Raw genomic sequence first — 16,642 nt, forward strand, 5'->3', positions numbered from 1 at the left:
ATGAAACGTGCAGTATGGTAACTGCAGTTAACAATACTGTATTGCATAGTTGAAAGCTGTTGAGAGAGTAAATCTTAGAAATTCTCATGACAAGAAAAGAAAATTTTGTAACTGTGTGATGATGGATGCTAACTAAACTTAATTTAAAAAAGAAAGAATGGAAATTAGCATTAGGCTGAAATCCAACAAATCTCCCTTTACTCTTTTTTTTTTTTAAAGTAGAAGAGTTTTCTGGGTTAAAAAAAATAACTGTACAGTAAATAAGGCAACAACATTAAAAAAAAAGTTCCTCACTTAGGGGTAACTGTACATAGGCTCTAGTGTCCCAAGCATAGAATTATCTATAAGGTCTGTAGTATATATAAAGAGAAAGACATAATTTGGGAGTATACCTGAAATTCTTACTTGAAGAGTTATTATTTGTTTGATCCTCACTGAGAAGTATCATTGGTAAAATCTTTTCTGGCATCTTACACACGTTATCTGTGTGCTTTGCATCTCTGCCTGCTTTCAGTCTGGATGATCTCCTTAACACACATGGAGTGTTCTGATCAGATTTATTTTCCACTGAATTTGAGTTTCCCTTATTATTTAGTGGATCACAAGAGGTGACGTTTTGATGAACCAAAGTCTGCAACCCAAATGGACTTGGATCTTCTAGAGTCTGTAATAAGATGTAAATACACAATTAACTGTAACAATGCAAAAAATTTAAAATGAGAAGAAATTTTTATCTTGTCCTTTGATTACACAAAAATGCCTCTTATAAGATGAAAGTACAAAAATCCACAGGCCACATAATGAAAATTTAATAATATAATAAAAGCAATGCAAATTTAAAAGGCTAAGACAAGAAGAGCATAAGTAAAAATTATTATTATCAATATTTATCCTTAAAATTCAAGGGCAAAAACTAAGGTTACTCTGGATACTTTAACTTCACAGGAAATAGGCAGCAAAAAATGATGAGAGACATATAAAAACAGCAGAAGTAATGAATCACGGAACTTTACATCAAAAACTAGGGATGTACTGCACGGTGACTAACATAATATAATAAAAATTATTATAAAAAAAAGAATGCTTTCCTTTCAGAGCTACTGTGAGAATATTACAAAATAAAGAATGCAAAAAGCCCAATCCACACAACAACAACAAAAAAAAAAAAAAACAGCAGAAATGTCATACTAGACCAGATTAATGTTCTATTCAGCCCCAGTGTTTGTTGTTTGACAGCAGCAAGTAATATTTGCAAGTAATATTTTGTGGGAAAAGATTGTATATATATATAACCTCTATTACATTGATTTTAAAAGGTTACCAGTATATCATGAATGGCTCTAACTTCCCCTTAATAATCCATTATAGATTTAACTTTCATGAAGATATATGTGTTTTTACACATATCATGTAAACTTTTGAACTTATTTATATATCCAGCTTGCAAAGCTTTTTAGCCTAACAAGTTCCCTACCTTTAATATAACTGAGTAAAAGGGTATTCAATTTTTTCTAAGTCAATCTCTTTTTTACTTTTAAAAGGGTTTTTTTTTTTGAACACTTGCTAAATTCATGCTCACTCTATTAATACCAATCAATTATAATCTCCTACATTTTACTTATATACCTCTTTTCAGATTAGAATACTGGAATGTTTAATTTAATCTTCATGCCCTAACCCCATGATTAGTTTTCCTTTTTCTGGATTTTTTTAGTTTTATTATGTCTGTTTTGAGATGTTTTCTATGAGAATTGCATGCAGTATTATGCCAGGTATGTATTTTTCAACATGAGCTTAGTAATGTGTTATTCAAATTGTCCCAGGGATGTTCATAAAATAGCCTGGTAATAGCCAAAGGAAAAAAAGAAAAGAAAGGAAATAATTCAAATGACCATCATTAGTGAATTAAATAAATTATATTTTATATAAAAATGTACATACACACACACAAAATATCCATATAGTGGAATAATATTCAGCAAATATAAAGATCTAAGTAGTATGCTACATTCACTGACACAGATAACCAAGGTGTATTGTTAAAAAACAAGTTGCAAAATGTCAACTATACTTTCATAAAAAATATTTTAAAAAGTTGCAAAGTGTTATGTATAATTCAGTCTCATTTATATAAAATTAACTTATATAGAATATGCATAGAAAAAATTGGAGACAGATACACCAAACTGTTAATAGTGATTATCTCTGAAATGTGGAATTGTGGGGGACTTTTTCTTATTATATTATTATGTATATTGCTGTACTGTTTGATTTTTTTAATAATGAGGGTGTATTACTATTGTAGTCAGAAAAATAATAAGATTCCTAAAAAGGAAAAAAAATTGTCAACGTAAAACACAGACTTGGCTAGGCGTAGCCCACTGCAGGGTCTCCAGGCATAATACTGCAGGAATTCTAAACCCCAAGAACTGTGCTACCTGACAGTAGCCTCAAACATAGACTGCAAAGTTCTGCTGAAGCCAGGCAGCCCAACCGCATATATTCTATCCTCAGCTAGAAATTAATGTGGAGTATATCTCATCTTTACTCTGCACCCAGGTAGGCACAGTGATTTTCTGAGCTAACAGGAAAAAATCTGGTAGATAATTATTTCCTTCCTAAATACAAGCAATCTAATGATCAGTCTCAGGTCTTGATGAGAAACTTATCTATTTCGACATTTAAATCCCTTGAAAACTCTACCCCTGGAATCTCTAGAAAGATCACTTCATGCTTCAAACTCAAAAAGCATCTTCTGAGTGTTGATATTTGGGAAGAAGATTTGAATTTCAAATAAAATCTATGGGCAATGAAGACTTGGCAAAGGTTATTATAAAAGGCAAAATCACAGACTCACACTTGCACTCATGCTGCAGTGAAAGATACTTGTCCTGCAGCTCCCCTAACTTGGAATCTTGCTAAGAGTGGAGGAGAACAGGGAGACTCAAAATTTACCTCTGTTATTTGTGTAACCTCTGTTATTTGTGTACAATCTTCACTGGTCTGAGACATCTTGGGCTCCACTCCTGAATATTTACTTCCGACACTGAGACTGCTGCCTCCCTCTTTTCTGTGACAGAAGGGTCCCACGTTGCCCTCTGATAATGTGTTTAGGGCTGCTAACAACTCAGTTGGCAATGCATCATCCTTTGTGCTTTCTAGTAAATCTCTGTGACATGTCAAAGATACGGATATGGAACTTGGAGAGTTGCTCGATGGGTTGGCCAACTCTTCAGGTTCAAAATCACTCATTATTTCAAACACTCTTTCCTCCTGAGTGATTTCTGGTGATGTGAGTAACCTTTCCAAAGCAGACACAAAAGTTTTAAGAGAACTTTCTTCATCCTTGGTTTCTTCAGAATTCATGGTCAATGTGGCTTCCTTTCCAGACTGAGAAAACTGGTTTGGTATTGCTGAGATCTTCTCTGGCTCTATTAACGTTTTCTCCTTTACAACCACCACATCAGATACTTTAGTAGTAGTACCTGAGAGAAAGCTAATTTCAGGAGAGTCACTGTCTGTGCTTAGTTCCTGTGTATTCCAAACAGAAATTCCATCATTACAGCATATGCCAAAAATTAAAATTAAAACTTCATAGTTTTCTAGTTTATCATCTTGGTAAATTACCACTAAAAAAGTTTTATCAATACTCTTCCCCTTCCATAAATAAAAATACTCTTTATTAATCTCCTATACCAAATTACTAATGAACTTTGAATACATGGCTAACACTCACAGTGGACCAAGAGTAAAATTAGTTGGGTCATAATTATAGATGCCAATTATCTATTCAGCTAAGTTTAAATTATTTATGCAAACAGAAGAGGCAGAGATGGCATGAGTAGTTGATCAGTAGCTCATATCAAAACTTTGCTGCAGTTAATGACTGTAAAATTCTCCTTTGCCAAAAATCACTACTGGAGTGCCTGGGTGGCTTAGTCAGTTAAGCATCTGACTCTCGATCTCAGTTCACGTCTTGATCTCAGGGTCATGAGTTCAAGCCCTGCACTGGGCTCCACGCTGGGTGTACGGCCTACTTAAAAATAAACAAATAAATGAATAAATGAATAAATAAATAAATGAATAAATAAATAAATAAATAAAATTTAAAAATCACTATTGAATTTTATAAAAATCATTAATCAAGAATAAAATTCGTGTAGTTTCACCTTCATTTTATTCCCCACCTCTGTATCACTATGTAACTGTGAAGTAAAAAGGCCAAAGGAAAGGATATCAGAGGGAAAAAGAAGAAAATTAAAGACACAGCTCTATATAAATATTACAGGCCTTAGCTATAAATCAGTGGTTCTGAATTATGGTTAATTTAAACACATAACACAAAACTTGTATTTCTAAATGACTATTACTTTTCAAAGACATCATCTTTACAGGTAATATAAACCTGTCCTTATAATTTTTCAAATGCACAAAATATTATTAGGCTTCCTCTTTTGAAGTCGCTTTCAAAAACCATTTATAGGCCATTCAAAAAGTCTCAATACTTTGAAGACACTGAACATTTTTTTTTTACCATTAAAAACAGTTAATGTGCTGGAAGCCTGGGTGGCTCAGTTGGTTAAGCATCCAACTCTTGGTTTCAGCTCAGGTTCTGATCTCAGTGGAGTCTGCCTGGATATTCTTTCCCTCTGCCCTTGTCCCTACTCATGTGCGCACGTGCGCACTCTCTCTCTCTCTCAAATAAATAAAATCTTTAAAAAAATTTTTTTTAATTTGCTTGACCTTAAGTAATAGAATGGGTTTCAATGACTTTTGGCTATTTCTAAAAATCAAATTCATCTTTCATTGACACAACATTCTGACAGAATGCACTATAATCTGTAAGCTCTCTGGTATTCTGATTTGATCTGATTTGAATAAGAGAAGAGAAAAACATTTTCTTATCCCCCTCCTTTCCACCATGCCACCATTTATCTTCTCTATATACAGCATACAAAGCTTAAGAAGATATATTGATTAGTAATGTAAAATATAATTTGCTCAGAAAGATAAAAGGAATTTAGAAAAAATTCAAGAACCAGATTCTAGTCATTCTTTAAGTCATAGTCCTCCTATCTGAAAAACTTATATCTACTAAACTCAAGGCCACAGATGTAATAAAATATATACATCGGACTCTGCCCTAAAGGAACTTAATTTCTAAATGAAGACTGAAGGTATAAATACATAAGACATTAAATAAATATTTATAATGTCAAAAACACTCTATGAACTCAAATGAATGGCATAAACAAAAGAGCCCAGTGTGTTACAAGAAGTTTTCTGGGGAGAAAAATAGGAGGCAGTGGAGGGTTTTCACAGTTGCTAGGAAAGTGCTTGGTAAAACAAAGTTAACCAGGTTTCTTTACTGCAAGACTTCTCAGAACATGTGCACTAAAATCTCTCAGGAGACTTTAGGATATGGTATCTCCAAACTTCTTTGTTCACAAAGATCCTTTTTCTCAGAAGATCTATTAATGTCATAGGATGCAAGTGATTGAGAAATACTGATACAGTCAGTGAATAATGAATGTTTAAGAGGGAACAATTACTTTGGTCAAGATCACCAGAGTCATATGAGATAGATTCACACAGGAAAAAGACATGAACCAGAAATTAAACATTTGTGAAGAAAAATACATATTAAGCACCAAGTAGGTGCCAGACACCCTGAACTATCATGACCTCACAATAATCCTATGAAATGGGCGTTGCAATTGGCATTTTACACATGAAAATGGACATACTTGCCCTTGAAACTCGCACTCTCTGGTTCCATATTTTATGTTCTTTCCTTGCTTTTTGGCTCCTGATTTGAACAAAGGCATGGAGGTGGTAATGTATAAGGTATAGTTGAGATAAAATAAGCTATAGGTACAGGTATGGTAGGGTTGACCTGGGGAGATCCTGGACTGCTTGAGTCTGTTGTGGGCAGAGTCAGTCTTACAGTTCTCTAATTCCCCACAGCACCAAGCAGAAAGCAAAGTCAAAAGAAGCACTCAGGGGCGCCTGGGTGGCACCGCGGTTAGGCGTCTGCTTTCAGCTCAGGGCATGATCCCGGCGTTACGGGATCGAGCCCCACATCAGGCTCCTGTGCTGTGAGCCTGCTTCTTTCTCTCCCACTCTCCCTGCTTGTGTTCCCTCTCTCACTGGCTGTCTCTGTCTCTGTCAAGTAAATAAATAAAATCTTTAAAAAAAAAAAAAAGAAGCACTCAATACATGGTTACTGAATAACATGTGGAAGACGGGAAAGCAGTATCTAGCAGAAAATATTATATACTTCTCTTCTAGATATACAATAACACACAAATAATACTGGATATGAAACACAGATCAAGGGGCGCCTGGGTGGCACAGCGGTTAAGCGTCTGCCTTCAGCTCAGGGCGTGATCCCGGCGTTATGGGATCAAGCCCCACATCAGGCTCCTCTGCTGTGAGCCTGCTTCTTCCTCTCCCACTCCCCCTGCTTGTGTTCCCTTTCTCGCTGGCTGTCTCTATCTCTGTCGAATAAATAAATAAAAAAAAAAAAACTTTAAAAAAAAAAAAAGAAAAAAGAAACACAGATCAAAGTAAATTCTATGGAAGATGGTGGAGTAGAAGGACCCTAAGCTCACCTCATCCCACAGATACAATTAGATAACACTCACATTGGTGTAAATAATTCAGAAAATGACCCAAAGACTGTCAGAACAAACTCATAGCTAAATAAAGAGAAGAGGCCACAATGAAGAGGGCAGGAAGGACAGAGATGCAGTGGGGAGCTAAACAGACCTGCAGGACCCTCTCAGGGAGGGAGGAACTCCATGTGGATAGAGGAGAGAAACATACTACCACGCTAAGGGGAACCCTGCTGGGGAAGACAAATCCCCTTAACATTTGGCTTTGAAAACCAAAGGGGTTGACTTTCAGTGGGACTTAAAACCTAGAAATCAGCAACAGGCTCAGTAGGGATGGTGAGAGGAAACAGTCCTCGCTTAAAGAGACAGCACAAAAAAACAGGCTGCAGAGATACACCATAGAAGCAGCAGTTGGAAAAACACCTGGGAAATAGGGGAGGGAGATTTGTTTATTCATCTCAGAGCATGCGCTAGAGGTACAGAGATCCCTGGGAGACTTCTCTAGAAACAAAGGAGCTGGCTGGCAGTGCCATTTCACACTCTGTCCACACCCCAGCCTAAACACATGGCCATGTGGAGGAACCAGTGGGATGCAGACACTTGCTACCTAACTTGCTAACAACACACGTCCTGCTCCCGTGATTTTGGGGATCCACCCCCTCCAATAAGCTCTCTGCCAGAGCCAATCCAAAAAGGTACAATAAGACTCCCAGTAGGAGCCCCCCAACAGGGGCCAGCGCCACTCCAAAGTGACTCTTGACCCAGGGAGAAGGGAAGACAAACCACATACACCAGTCCAAATGCAGCCCCAGCAGTGGGCTAGGGGCAGACTGCTGGTCTAACTACAAGCACTGCCTGCCGACAAAAGCTTCTAAGGGGACAACAAAGGGAAAGTGCCCTGCAGTCTGGTGATACTGTCTCTCTGGCAAATGCCTGGTCTGACTCAACTCAACCTCAAGGTGGCTCCAAACTGGCCCGCTAACAACACAGGGACCAAATACTGCCCACAACAGATAAAGAGAGCCGTTGCAGACAACTGGACTAAAGGAAAACGTAGCTCTGCCACCATAGCAAGGTGCACACAACACACACAGAAGACACCCCTGAAGCACCACGTTCTGGAGAATACTGCACTGCAGGGCACTACAGGAACTCTTCTTCATAAAGCCATTGCTTTCAAGATCAGGAGATGTAGCTGCCTTTCCTAACACATAGAAACAGATGCAGAGAGTTGGACAAAACGAGGAGACAGATGAATATGTCCCAAATGAAAGAACAAGACAAAATCACAGAAAGAGAGCTAAATGAAACAGATGTAAGTAATGTACCTGAGAGAATTTAAATAATGGTCATAAAGATACTCGCTGGACTAGAGAAATGAGTGGAGGACCTCAGTAAGACCCTTAACAAAGAGATAGGAAACATAAGGAAGAATCAGTCAGAGATTAAGAACTTCACTGAAATTAAAAATACACTTGATGGAATAAATAGTAGACTACAGGAAGCAGAAGGATGGCTCTGTGACCTGGAGGACAGAGTAACAGAAAGAATCAAGCCACACAGGTGAGAGAACAAAATACAAAATGAAAATAGATTTAGGGAATTTGGCAACACTATCAAGCATAATAACATTCATATTATAAGAATCTCAGAAGGAGAAGAGAGAGAAATGGGGGCAGAAGATTTACTTGAAGAAGTAATAGCTGAAAGCTTCCTGAATCTAGGAAACGAAACAGAAATCCAGATCCAGGAGGCACAAAATCAACTCAAAGAGGTACACACCAAGACATCTAGTAATTAAAATGACAAAAAGTAGTGATGGAGAATTTTAAAAGCAGCAAGAATAAAGAAAACAGTTACGAACCAGGGAAACCCTTTAAGACTATCAGCAGACTTTTCAGCAGAGACTCTGCAGACCAGAAGACAGTGGCATGATATACTTAAGTGTGGAAAGGAAAAAAACCTGCAGCCAAGAATACTCTATCCAGCAAGGCTATCTTTCAGAAAAGAAGGAGAGATAGTTTCCCAGACAAATAAAAATTAAAGGAATTTATCACCACTAAACCAGTCCTACGAGAAATGTTAAAGGGAACTCTGAGTGGAAACAAAAGACCATAAGGAAGAGTAAGAAAAGTAGGAAGCACGAACACAGTAAAAATAAGTATATCTGTAAAAATCAGTCAAGGGACTCATAAAATAAAAAGATGTAAAGTATGACACCATATACCTAAAACACAGGGGGAGAGGAATAAAGAATGGGTTCAAACTTAAGCAACCACAACTTAATATAGAATGCTATATAAAGAAGATACTATATACAAGCATAATGGTAACCAAAAATCAAAAACCAGTAACAGATATATAAAAAATAAAGAGACTGGAATCCAAGTATATCACTAAAGAAAGCCAATCAATTGTGAGAGAAGAGAACAAGAGAAGGAACAAAGAACTACAAAAACCACCATAAAACAATAACAAAATGGAAATAAATACATATCTATTAATAATTACTTTGAATGTAAATGGACTAAAACGTTTATCAAAAGACAGAGGGTGTCAAAATGGATTAAAGAACTAGACCCATCTATATGCTGCCTATAAGAGACTTGTTTCAGACCTAAGGATACATGCAGATTGCAAGTGAAGGTATGGAGAAGCATTTACCACACAAATGGATCTGAACAAAAGCCCAGGGTAACAATACTTACACTGGACAAAATACAGACTTTATTTTTTTTTTACAAATGGAGTTTCACTGTCCTTTTATTTGAATAGCTCATAAAAAACACTTTTTTAATTTAAAATCAGTTAATTAACATATAGTGTATTATTAGTTTTGGAGGTAGACTTTAGTCATTCATCACTTGCATATAACACCAGTGCTCATTACATCACGTGCCCTCCTTCATGCCCATCACCCAGTTACCCCATCCCCCCACCCCCCACCCCTCCAGCAACCCTCAGTTTGTTTCCTATGACTAAGTGTCTGTTATGGTTCGTCTCCCTCTCTGATTTCATCTTTTCTTTTTCCCTCCTTTCCTCTATGCTCCTCTGTTTTGTTTCTTAAATTCCACATGAGTGAAATCATATGATAATTGTCTTTCTCTGATTGACTTATTTCACTTAGCATAATACCCTCTAGTTCCATCCACATCGTTGCAAATATGCAATGGAATATTACTCAGCCAGCACATTTAGGTTCTTAATTTTCAGTTTATTTTCATGTGTGGTTTAAGAAAATGGTCCAGTTTTGCAGGTAGATGTTCAGTTTTCCCAAAACCATTTGTTGAAGAGACTTTTTCCCTTCCATATTCTTGCCTTCTTTGTCAAAGATTAATTGACCAAATAAACATGGTTTTATTTCTGGGCTCTCTGTTCTGTTCCATTGATCTAGGGTTCTGTTTTTGTGCCAGTACCACACTGTTTTGATTACGACAGATTTATAGCATAACTTGAAATCTGGGATTGTGATACTTCCAGCCTTGTTTTTCTTTTTCAAGACTGCTTTGGCTATTTGGGATCTTTAGTGGTTCCATACAAATTTTAGGATGGTTATTTCTAGTTCTGTGGAAAATGTTGCTGGCATTTTGATAGGGATTGCATTAAATATGTAGATTGCTTTGGGCAGTATGGACATTTTAACAATATTTGTTCTTCTTATCCATCAGTGTTGAGTAAGTATCTTTTTGTTTGTGTTGGCTTCCATGTAGTTTATCAATGTTTTATAGTTGTCAGAGTATAAGTCTTTCACCTCCTTGGTTAGGCGTATTCCTAGGTATTTTATTGGTTTTAGTGCAGTTGTAAATGAGATTTTTTAAAAATTTCTCTTTCTGATGCTTCATTATTAGTGTATGGAATATGACAGACTTCTGTATATTGATATTGTATCCTACAACCTTACTGAATTTATCTATCAGTTCTCGCAGTTTTTAGGCAGTTTTCTAAATATAGTATCATGCCACCTGAAAATAGTGAAAGTTTTACTTCTTCCCGAGATGACTTTTATTCCTTTTTGTTGTCTGATTGCTGAGGCTAGGACTTCAACTATTGTATTAAATAAATGTGGTGAAAGTGGACATCCTTTCCTTGTTCCTAACCCTAGGAAAAAGCTCTCTTTTTTTCTCTTTTTTCTCACTGAGTATGATGTCAGCCATGGGTTTTCATATACAGGTTTTATTATGTTGAGGCTACATTCTCTCCAAACCTACTTTGTTGAGGGTTTTTATCATGAATGGATGTTTGTTGGGTTTGGCCAGCAAACCCTGAGATGGCGAATGAAAAGATTACTCCAGACACCAAAGTAGGAGAAAGGAGAGGGCGGGGGGACCAGGTGCTCTAGTGGCAAAAGGTCTCAAGCCAAGCTCTGTCTCCACTTTCATAGTGAGTTTTATCAATACACCACATGCAAGAGAAAAACAAGAAGGAATGTGGAGCTTTAATGATCAGGACAATAATATATGGGGCAATGCATGACAGGAGCAAGCAGTGCTCATGACATAGATGCAAGGCAAGGAGTTCGTGAAGAACGTGACCACTACAGGTACCTGTATCTCTTCAAAATTTAAACATTTTCTCCCTAGATGAGAACCTTGAGCCACAGTAAGAATCAGGTTGATTTCAGCCAAGAAACTTCAAAGGAGGCCCAGCATTCTGGGCATGCCTTTGCTTTTCAGTTAGTCTCATCCAGGGAGGTATATACAAGTCAGATTTTATCTATCCAGGCACTGTGAATCCCCACAGATGTCGTACTCTGTCAAATGCTTTTTCTTCAACTGTTGAAATGTTCAGATGTTTGTTATCCTTTTTTTTTAATCAATGTAACGTATCATGTTGATTGTTTTGTGAATATTGAACCACTCTTGCATCCTGGGACTAAATCCCACTTGACTGTGGTGAACGATTTTTTAATGTATTGTTAGGTTCAGTTTGCTAATATTTTGTTGAGGACTTTTGCATCTATGTTCATCAAAGATATTGGCCTGTCATTCTTTTTGTGGGTTTTTTTTTTTCTAGTTTTGGTATTAGGTTAACACTAGCCTCAAGGATGATTTGGAAGCTTTCCTTCCTCTTCTATCTTTCAGAACAGTTTGAGAAGAGTAAGTATTAACTCTTTAAATGTTTGGTAGAATTCACTTGTGAAGCCATCTGGTTCTGGACATTTTGTTGTCAGGAGTTTTTCATTACAGATTCAATTTCATTGCTGATAATCAGTCTGTTCAAAATTTCTATTTCTTTCTGATTCAGTTTTAGGAGATTATATGCTTCCAGGAATTTATCCATTTCTTCTAGGTTGTCCAATTTGTTGGCATATAATTTTTCATAGTATTCACTTACAACCCTTTGTATTTCTGTGATGTTGGTTCTTATTTCTCCTCTTCCATTTCCGATTTTGTTTATGAGTTCTCTCTTTCTTCTCTCTGGTGAGTTTGACTAAAGGTTTATCAATTTTGTTGATCTTTTCAAAGAACCAGCTTCTGGTTTTATTGATCTGATCTACTATTTTTTTTAGTTTCTACTTTGCTTATTTCTGCTCTAATCTTTCTTTCCTTATCCCAGTTTTGGATTTCGTTTGTTCTTCTTTTTCTTGCTCCTTTAGGGATAAGTTTAGGTTGTTTATTTGAGATTCTTCTTTCTTCTTGAGATACACCTGTATTGCTATAACTTCCCTCTTTGACTGCTTTTGCTGCATCCCAAACTTTTGATCTGTTCTGTTTTCATTTCGTATGTTTCCACGTACTTTTTTTTTTTAAAGATTTGTTTGTTTTAGAGAGAGAGAGGTAGAGGGGGAGGGAGAGGAGAGGAGCAGAGGGAGGAGGAGAGAACTCTAAGCAGACTCCATGCTCAGCACGGAGCCCAAAGCGGGGCTTGATCTCACCACCCAGAGATCATGGCCTGAGGTGAAACCAAGAGTTGGACGACAAACCGACTGCTCCACCCAGGCACCCCCTCTCTCCATGTACCTTTTGATTTCCTCTTTGATTTTTTGGCTGACACATTAATTGTTTGGCAGCATATTTTTTAACCTCCATATTTCTGTGGTCTTTCTGTATTTTTTTTTTTTGTGCTTGATATTTAGTTTCATAGCATCATGGTCAGAAAAGATGCATGGTATGATTTTGACATTTTTAAATTTGTTGAGATTTGTTTTGCAGCCTAATATGTGAACTGTTTTGGAAAATGTTCCATGTACACTTGAAAACAAAGTGTATCCTGCTGTTTTAGGATGGAATGTTCTGAGTATTTTTGTTAGATCCACCTGGTTCAATGTTCATTCTCAGCTACTGTTTTCTTACTATTTTCTGTTTGGATGATCTGTCCATTGCTGTAAGTGGAGTGTTGAGGTCCCCTCCTATTATTGTATTACTATTGATTACTTCGTTTATGCTTGTTAGTAACTGCTTTGTGTATTTGGGTGCTCCCTTATTGGGTGAGTAAATATTTACAACTGTTACACCTTCTTGTTGAATTGTTCCATTTATGATTATGTATTGTCTTTCTTAGTCTCTTGTTTTAGTCTTTGTTTTAAAGTCTATTTTGTCCAATGTGTTCAAGCTGTATTACAAAGCTGTAGTCATCAAGACAGTATGGTATTGGCACAAAAACAGACACATAGATCCATGGAACAGAACAGAGAACCCAGAAATGGAACCTCAACCCTATGGTCAACTAATCTTCGACAAAACAGGAAAGACTATCCAACGGAAAAAAAGACAGTCTCTTCAACGAATGGTGTTGGGAAAATTGGACAGTCACGTGAAGAAGAATGAAACTAAACCATTTTCTTACACCATATGTAAAAATAAACTCAAATGCATGAAAGACCTAAATGTGAGACAGGAATCCATCAAAATCCTAGAGGACAACATAGGCAGCAACCTCTTTGACCTCAGTCACAGCAACTTCTCACTAGATTACATCTCCAAACGCAAGGGAAACCAAGGAAAAAATGAACTATTGGGGCTTCATCAAGATAAAAAAGCTTTTCCACAGCAAAGGAAACAGTTGACAAAACCAAAAGACAACCTCAGATATTTGCAAATGTCTTATCCGATAAAGGGCTAGTATCCAAAATCTATAAAGAATTTATCAAACTCAACACCCAAAGAACAAATAATCCAACCAAGCAATGGGCAGAAGACATGAACAGACATTTCTTCAAAGACGACATACAAATGGGCAACAGATAAATGAAAAAATGCTCAACATCACTTGGCATCAGGGAAATATAAATCAAAACCACAATGAGATACCACCTCGCACCCATCAGAATGGCTAAAATTAACAGGTTAAGAAGCAACAGATGTTGGTGAGGATGCAGAGAAAGGGGAACCCTCTTACGTCATTGGTGAAAATGCAAGCTGGTGCAGCCACTCTGGAAAACAGTATGGAGGTTCCTCAAAAAATTAAAAACAGAACTACCATATGATCCACTAATCACACTACTGGGCATTTACCCAAAGAATACGAAAACACTAATTTGAAAGGATATATGCATTCCTATGTTTACTGCAGTATTATTTACAGCAGCCAAATTATGGAAGCAGCCCAAGTGTCCATTGAAAGATGGATGAAGAAGTAGTGGTATATACATACACGAGAATATTATTCAGTCATAAAAAAGAATGAAATCTTGCCATTTCCAACATTCATGGATCTAGACAGTATAATGCTAAGTGAAGTAAGTCAGAGAAAGACAAATACCACGTGATTTCGCTCCTATTGGAACTTAAGAAACAAATGAACAAAGAAAAAATAGACAAACCAAAAAAAAAAAGAAAAAGACTCTTAGAGTACAAACAGATGGTTATCAGAGGGGAGATGGATGGGGGGGATGTGTGAAATAGGTGAAGAGAATTGAGAGTACACTTATCTTGATTAGCACTGAGTAATTTATAGAATTGTTGAATCACTATTTTGTACACCTGGAAGTAATAAAACACTGTATGTTAACTATACTGGAATTAAAATACAAAAAAGAAACACAGATCAAGAAAACAGTATTTCATCAGAGATAGGGAAGAACAAATATTGGAAGGGGTTTTTAGACAAGAATACATTTCTATCAATTGAAATGGTTTAGTCATATTCTCACCCAGGGAAAAGAACCTAAATGGGCTTGATACTTTAATCAATATAATTTTTAAATAAAATCTAAACACATGATCTGCAAAGGTAATCTCTGTTATATAGACCAACCTTTTCTGGGTTTGGCAAAATCTCAGGATTTTTAGCCTCAGGCCCTAGAAGATAACAATATGTTTTACTCTGGTTTTATTAAAGCACTTTTAGAAACATACCTTCTCACCTAGCATTTCTTAATCAAAATAACTTGAAATGGTTCTCTCAGGCATTCATGTGACATATAAAATATTTTATAAATATTACACCTATTTATTGATATAAAAGTATCATTACAGTGGCAATAAAGTTACAAAAGAAAATTCTTCCATTTCTTAAAAAAATACTTCACATGAAGATAGGTAAAATTATAGTTATTTAGAATTAGTTTAGCTAAAATCCTCTCTCATTTGTCTGAGTTATTCTAAGTATAGGTAACTACAGGAGGAAAAATCATACCTGCTTTCTCAGGGTCATCATCTCCTCCATTATAGGTAACAGAATATAAATTAAAATCATGCTGTTAAGTTAGGCATGAAAAAGAACAACCCATGTAGGGGTGAAAAGGAATCAGGAGGCTGTCCTAAGTGACTTCCACTTTATTATCCCCTCCTCATCCTGCTCCCTCTGCAATTCATACCAAGTGAAGTTGAAAGAGGATCAGGAAAAAAGATAGTTCTCCTATACCACTCCTCTTGCCTCCTACCTTCACCATCAAGGCCCAGGCACTCTGACATATTTAGGTAGGAATTTAGGGCTCACTGGTGTTTCATGTATATGTTTGAGTCATTCTTTTGGTTTCTTTCAATTAGACAATATCTAGAGCTACAGGATAAGCCAAGTAATTATTTGCTGAATCTTAGCATGCATCCTCACAAGCAAGACAGGTTTTATCAGAGGAAAAAATAAGCATAAATATGCTTGCTGAGCTTTACAGCATGCAAAAATCTGCTTTTTCTTGTTCTTGTTTTTGTTTTGTTTTGCTTCAGCTTTGCCATTTGAAGATGATAAGCTATGAAAATCAGCTAGGAGGGTTAACATTATGGTATTGCACACCCTAACAGGAAGATGAGCAAAACATTACTAAGAATAAATAACTTCTTATCCTTGCATTAGAATCCTTTGTGCCAAGCAATGATGATAAGATGTTCTACTATGTATATCTTGTTAAAGTTTTATCTCTGGTTGCTTAAAATTTAGTACAAATTAAAGAAACGCTATAATAGATACATCTTTATCTTTTTTTTAACTATCAGATCCTTGGAGGGTTAGTTTAAAAACAAAAAAGATGACTTCTCTTTTCTCCTTCTCTGAACTGTAAAGAAAATCCTCAAAGCCATCTCCTTCTATATTTTTAATCACCTCATAATCAAAATGATCATTCTCTTATGCCAAGTTAGTATTTTTAAAATTCGGTAAGTTGGTGTATATATGCTAATTTGATTACTGTATAAAAATAAACATATTTAAGGAATTCTCATTTTCTAACTACAGAATTTACTTAAAATAGTTTTTACAAATTAAAAAAATTTTGGGGGGGTGGCACCTGAGCAGCTCAATCGGTTGTGTCTGCCTTCTGCTCAGGTCATGATCCCGGAGTCCTGGGATAGAGCCCCACAATGGGCTCCCTGCTCAGTGGAGAGCCTGCTTCTCCCTCTGCCTGTTGCTCCCCCTGCTTGTGCATGCTCTCTCTCTCTTGCTCTATCACAAATAAGTAAATTTATCTTTAAAATTTTTTTTGAGTTTTTGTCTATCCTTTAAAATAAGCTATTAAAAGATTTTGTACATTTTCTACTTAACACTTGAAAGAGACAAAATGTAGTAGTAGTAGCATGTACATATAAAAAATAATTCTAGGAGTGCATGGGTGGCTCAGTCGGTTAAGCATCTGCCTTCTGCTCAGGTCA

The 16,642-nt window shown here is 36.4% G+C and overlaps 1 protein-coding gene across 1 annotated transcript in view; it reads right to left on the reverse strand.

Annotated features, from left to right (window-relative positions):
* The window catches only part of ANKRD31 (ankyrin repeat domain 31), a 158,380-nt gene that overhangs the window by 113,881 nt on the left and 27,857 nt on the right, over positions 1-16,642 (reverse strand). Inside the window, 3 exon segments of the mRNA XM_034656368.1 lie at positions 393-664; positions 2,974-3,531; positions 14,814-14,857. Of these exon segments, the coding sequence (XP_034512259.1) occupies positions 393-664; positions 2,974-3,531; positions 14,814-14,857 (874 nt within the window).

This window comes from Ailuropoda melanoleuca, chromosome 3 (genome assembly GCF_002007445.2).
Source record: "Ailuropoda melanoleuca isolate Jingjing chromosome 3, ASM200744v2, whole genome shotgun sequence".
In the NCBI taxonomy this organism is placed as follows: domain Eukaryota; kingdom Metazoa; phylum Chordata; class Mammalia; order Carnivora; family Ursidae; genus Ailuropoda; species Ailuropoda melanoleuca.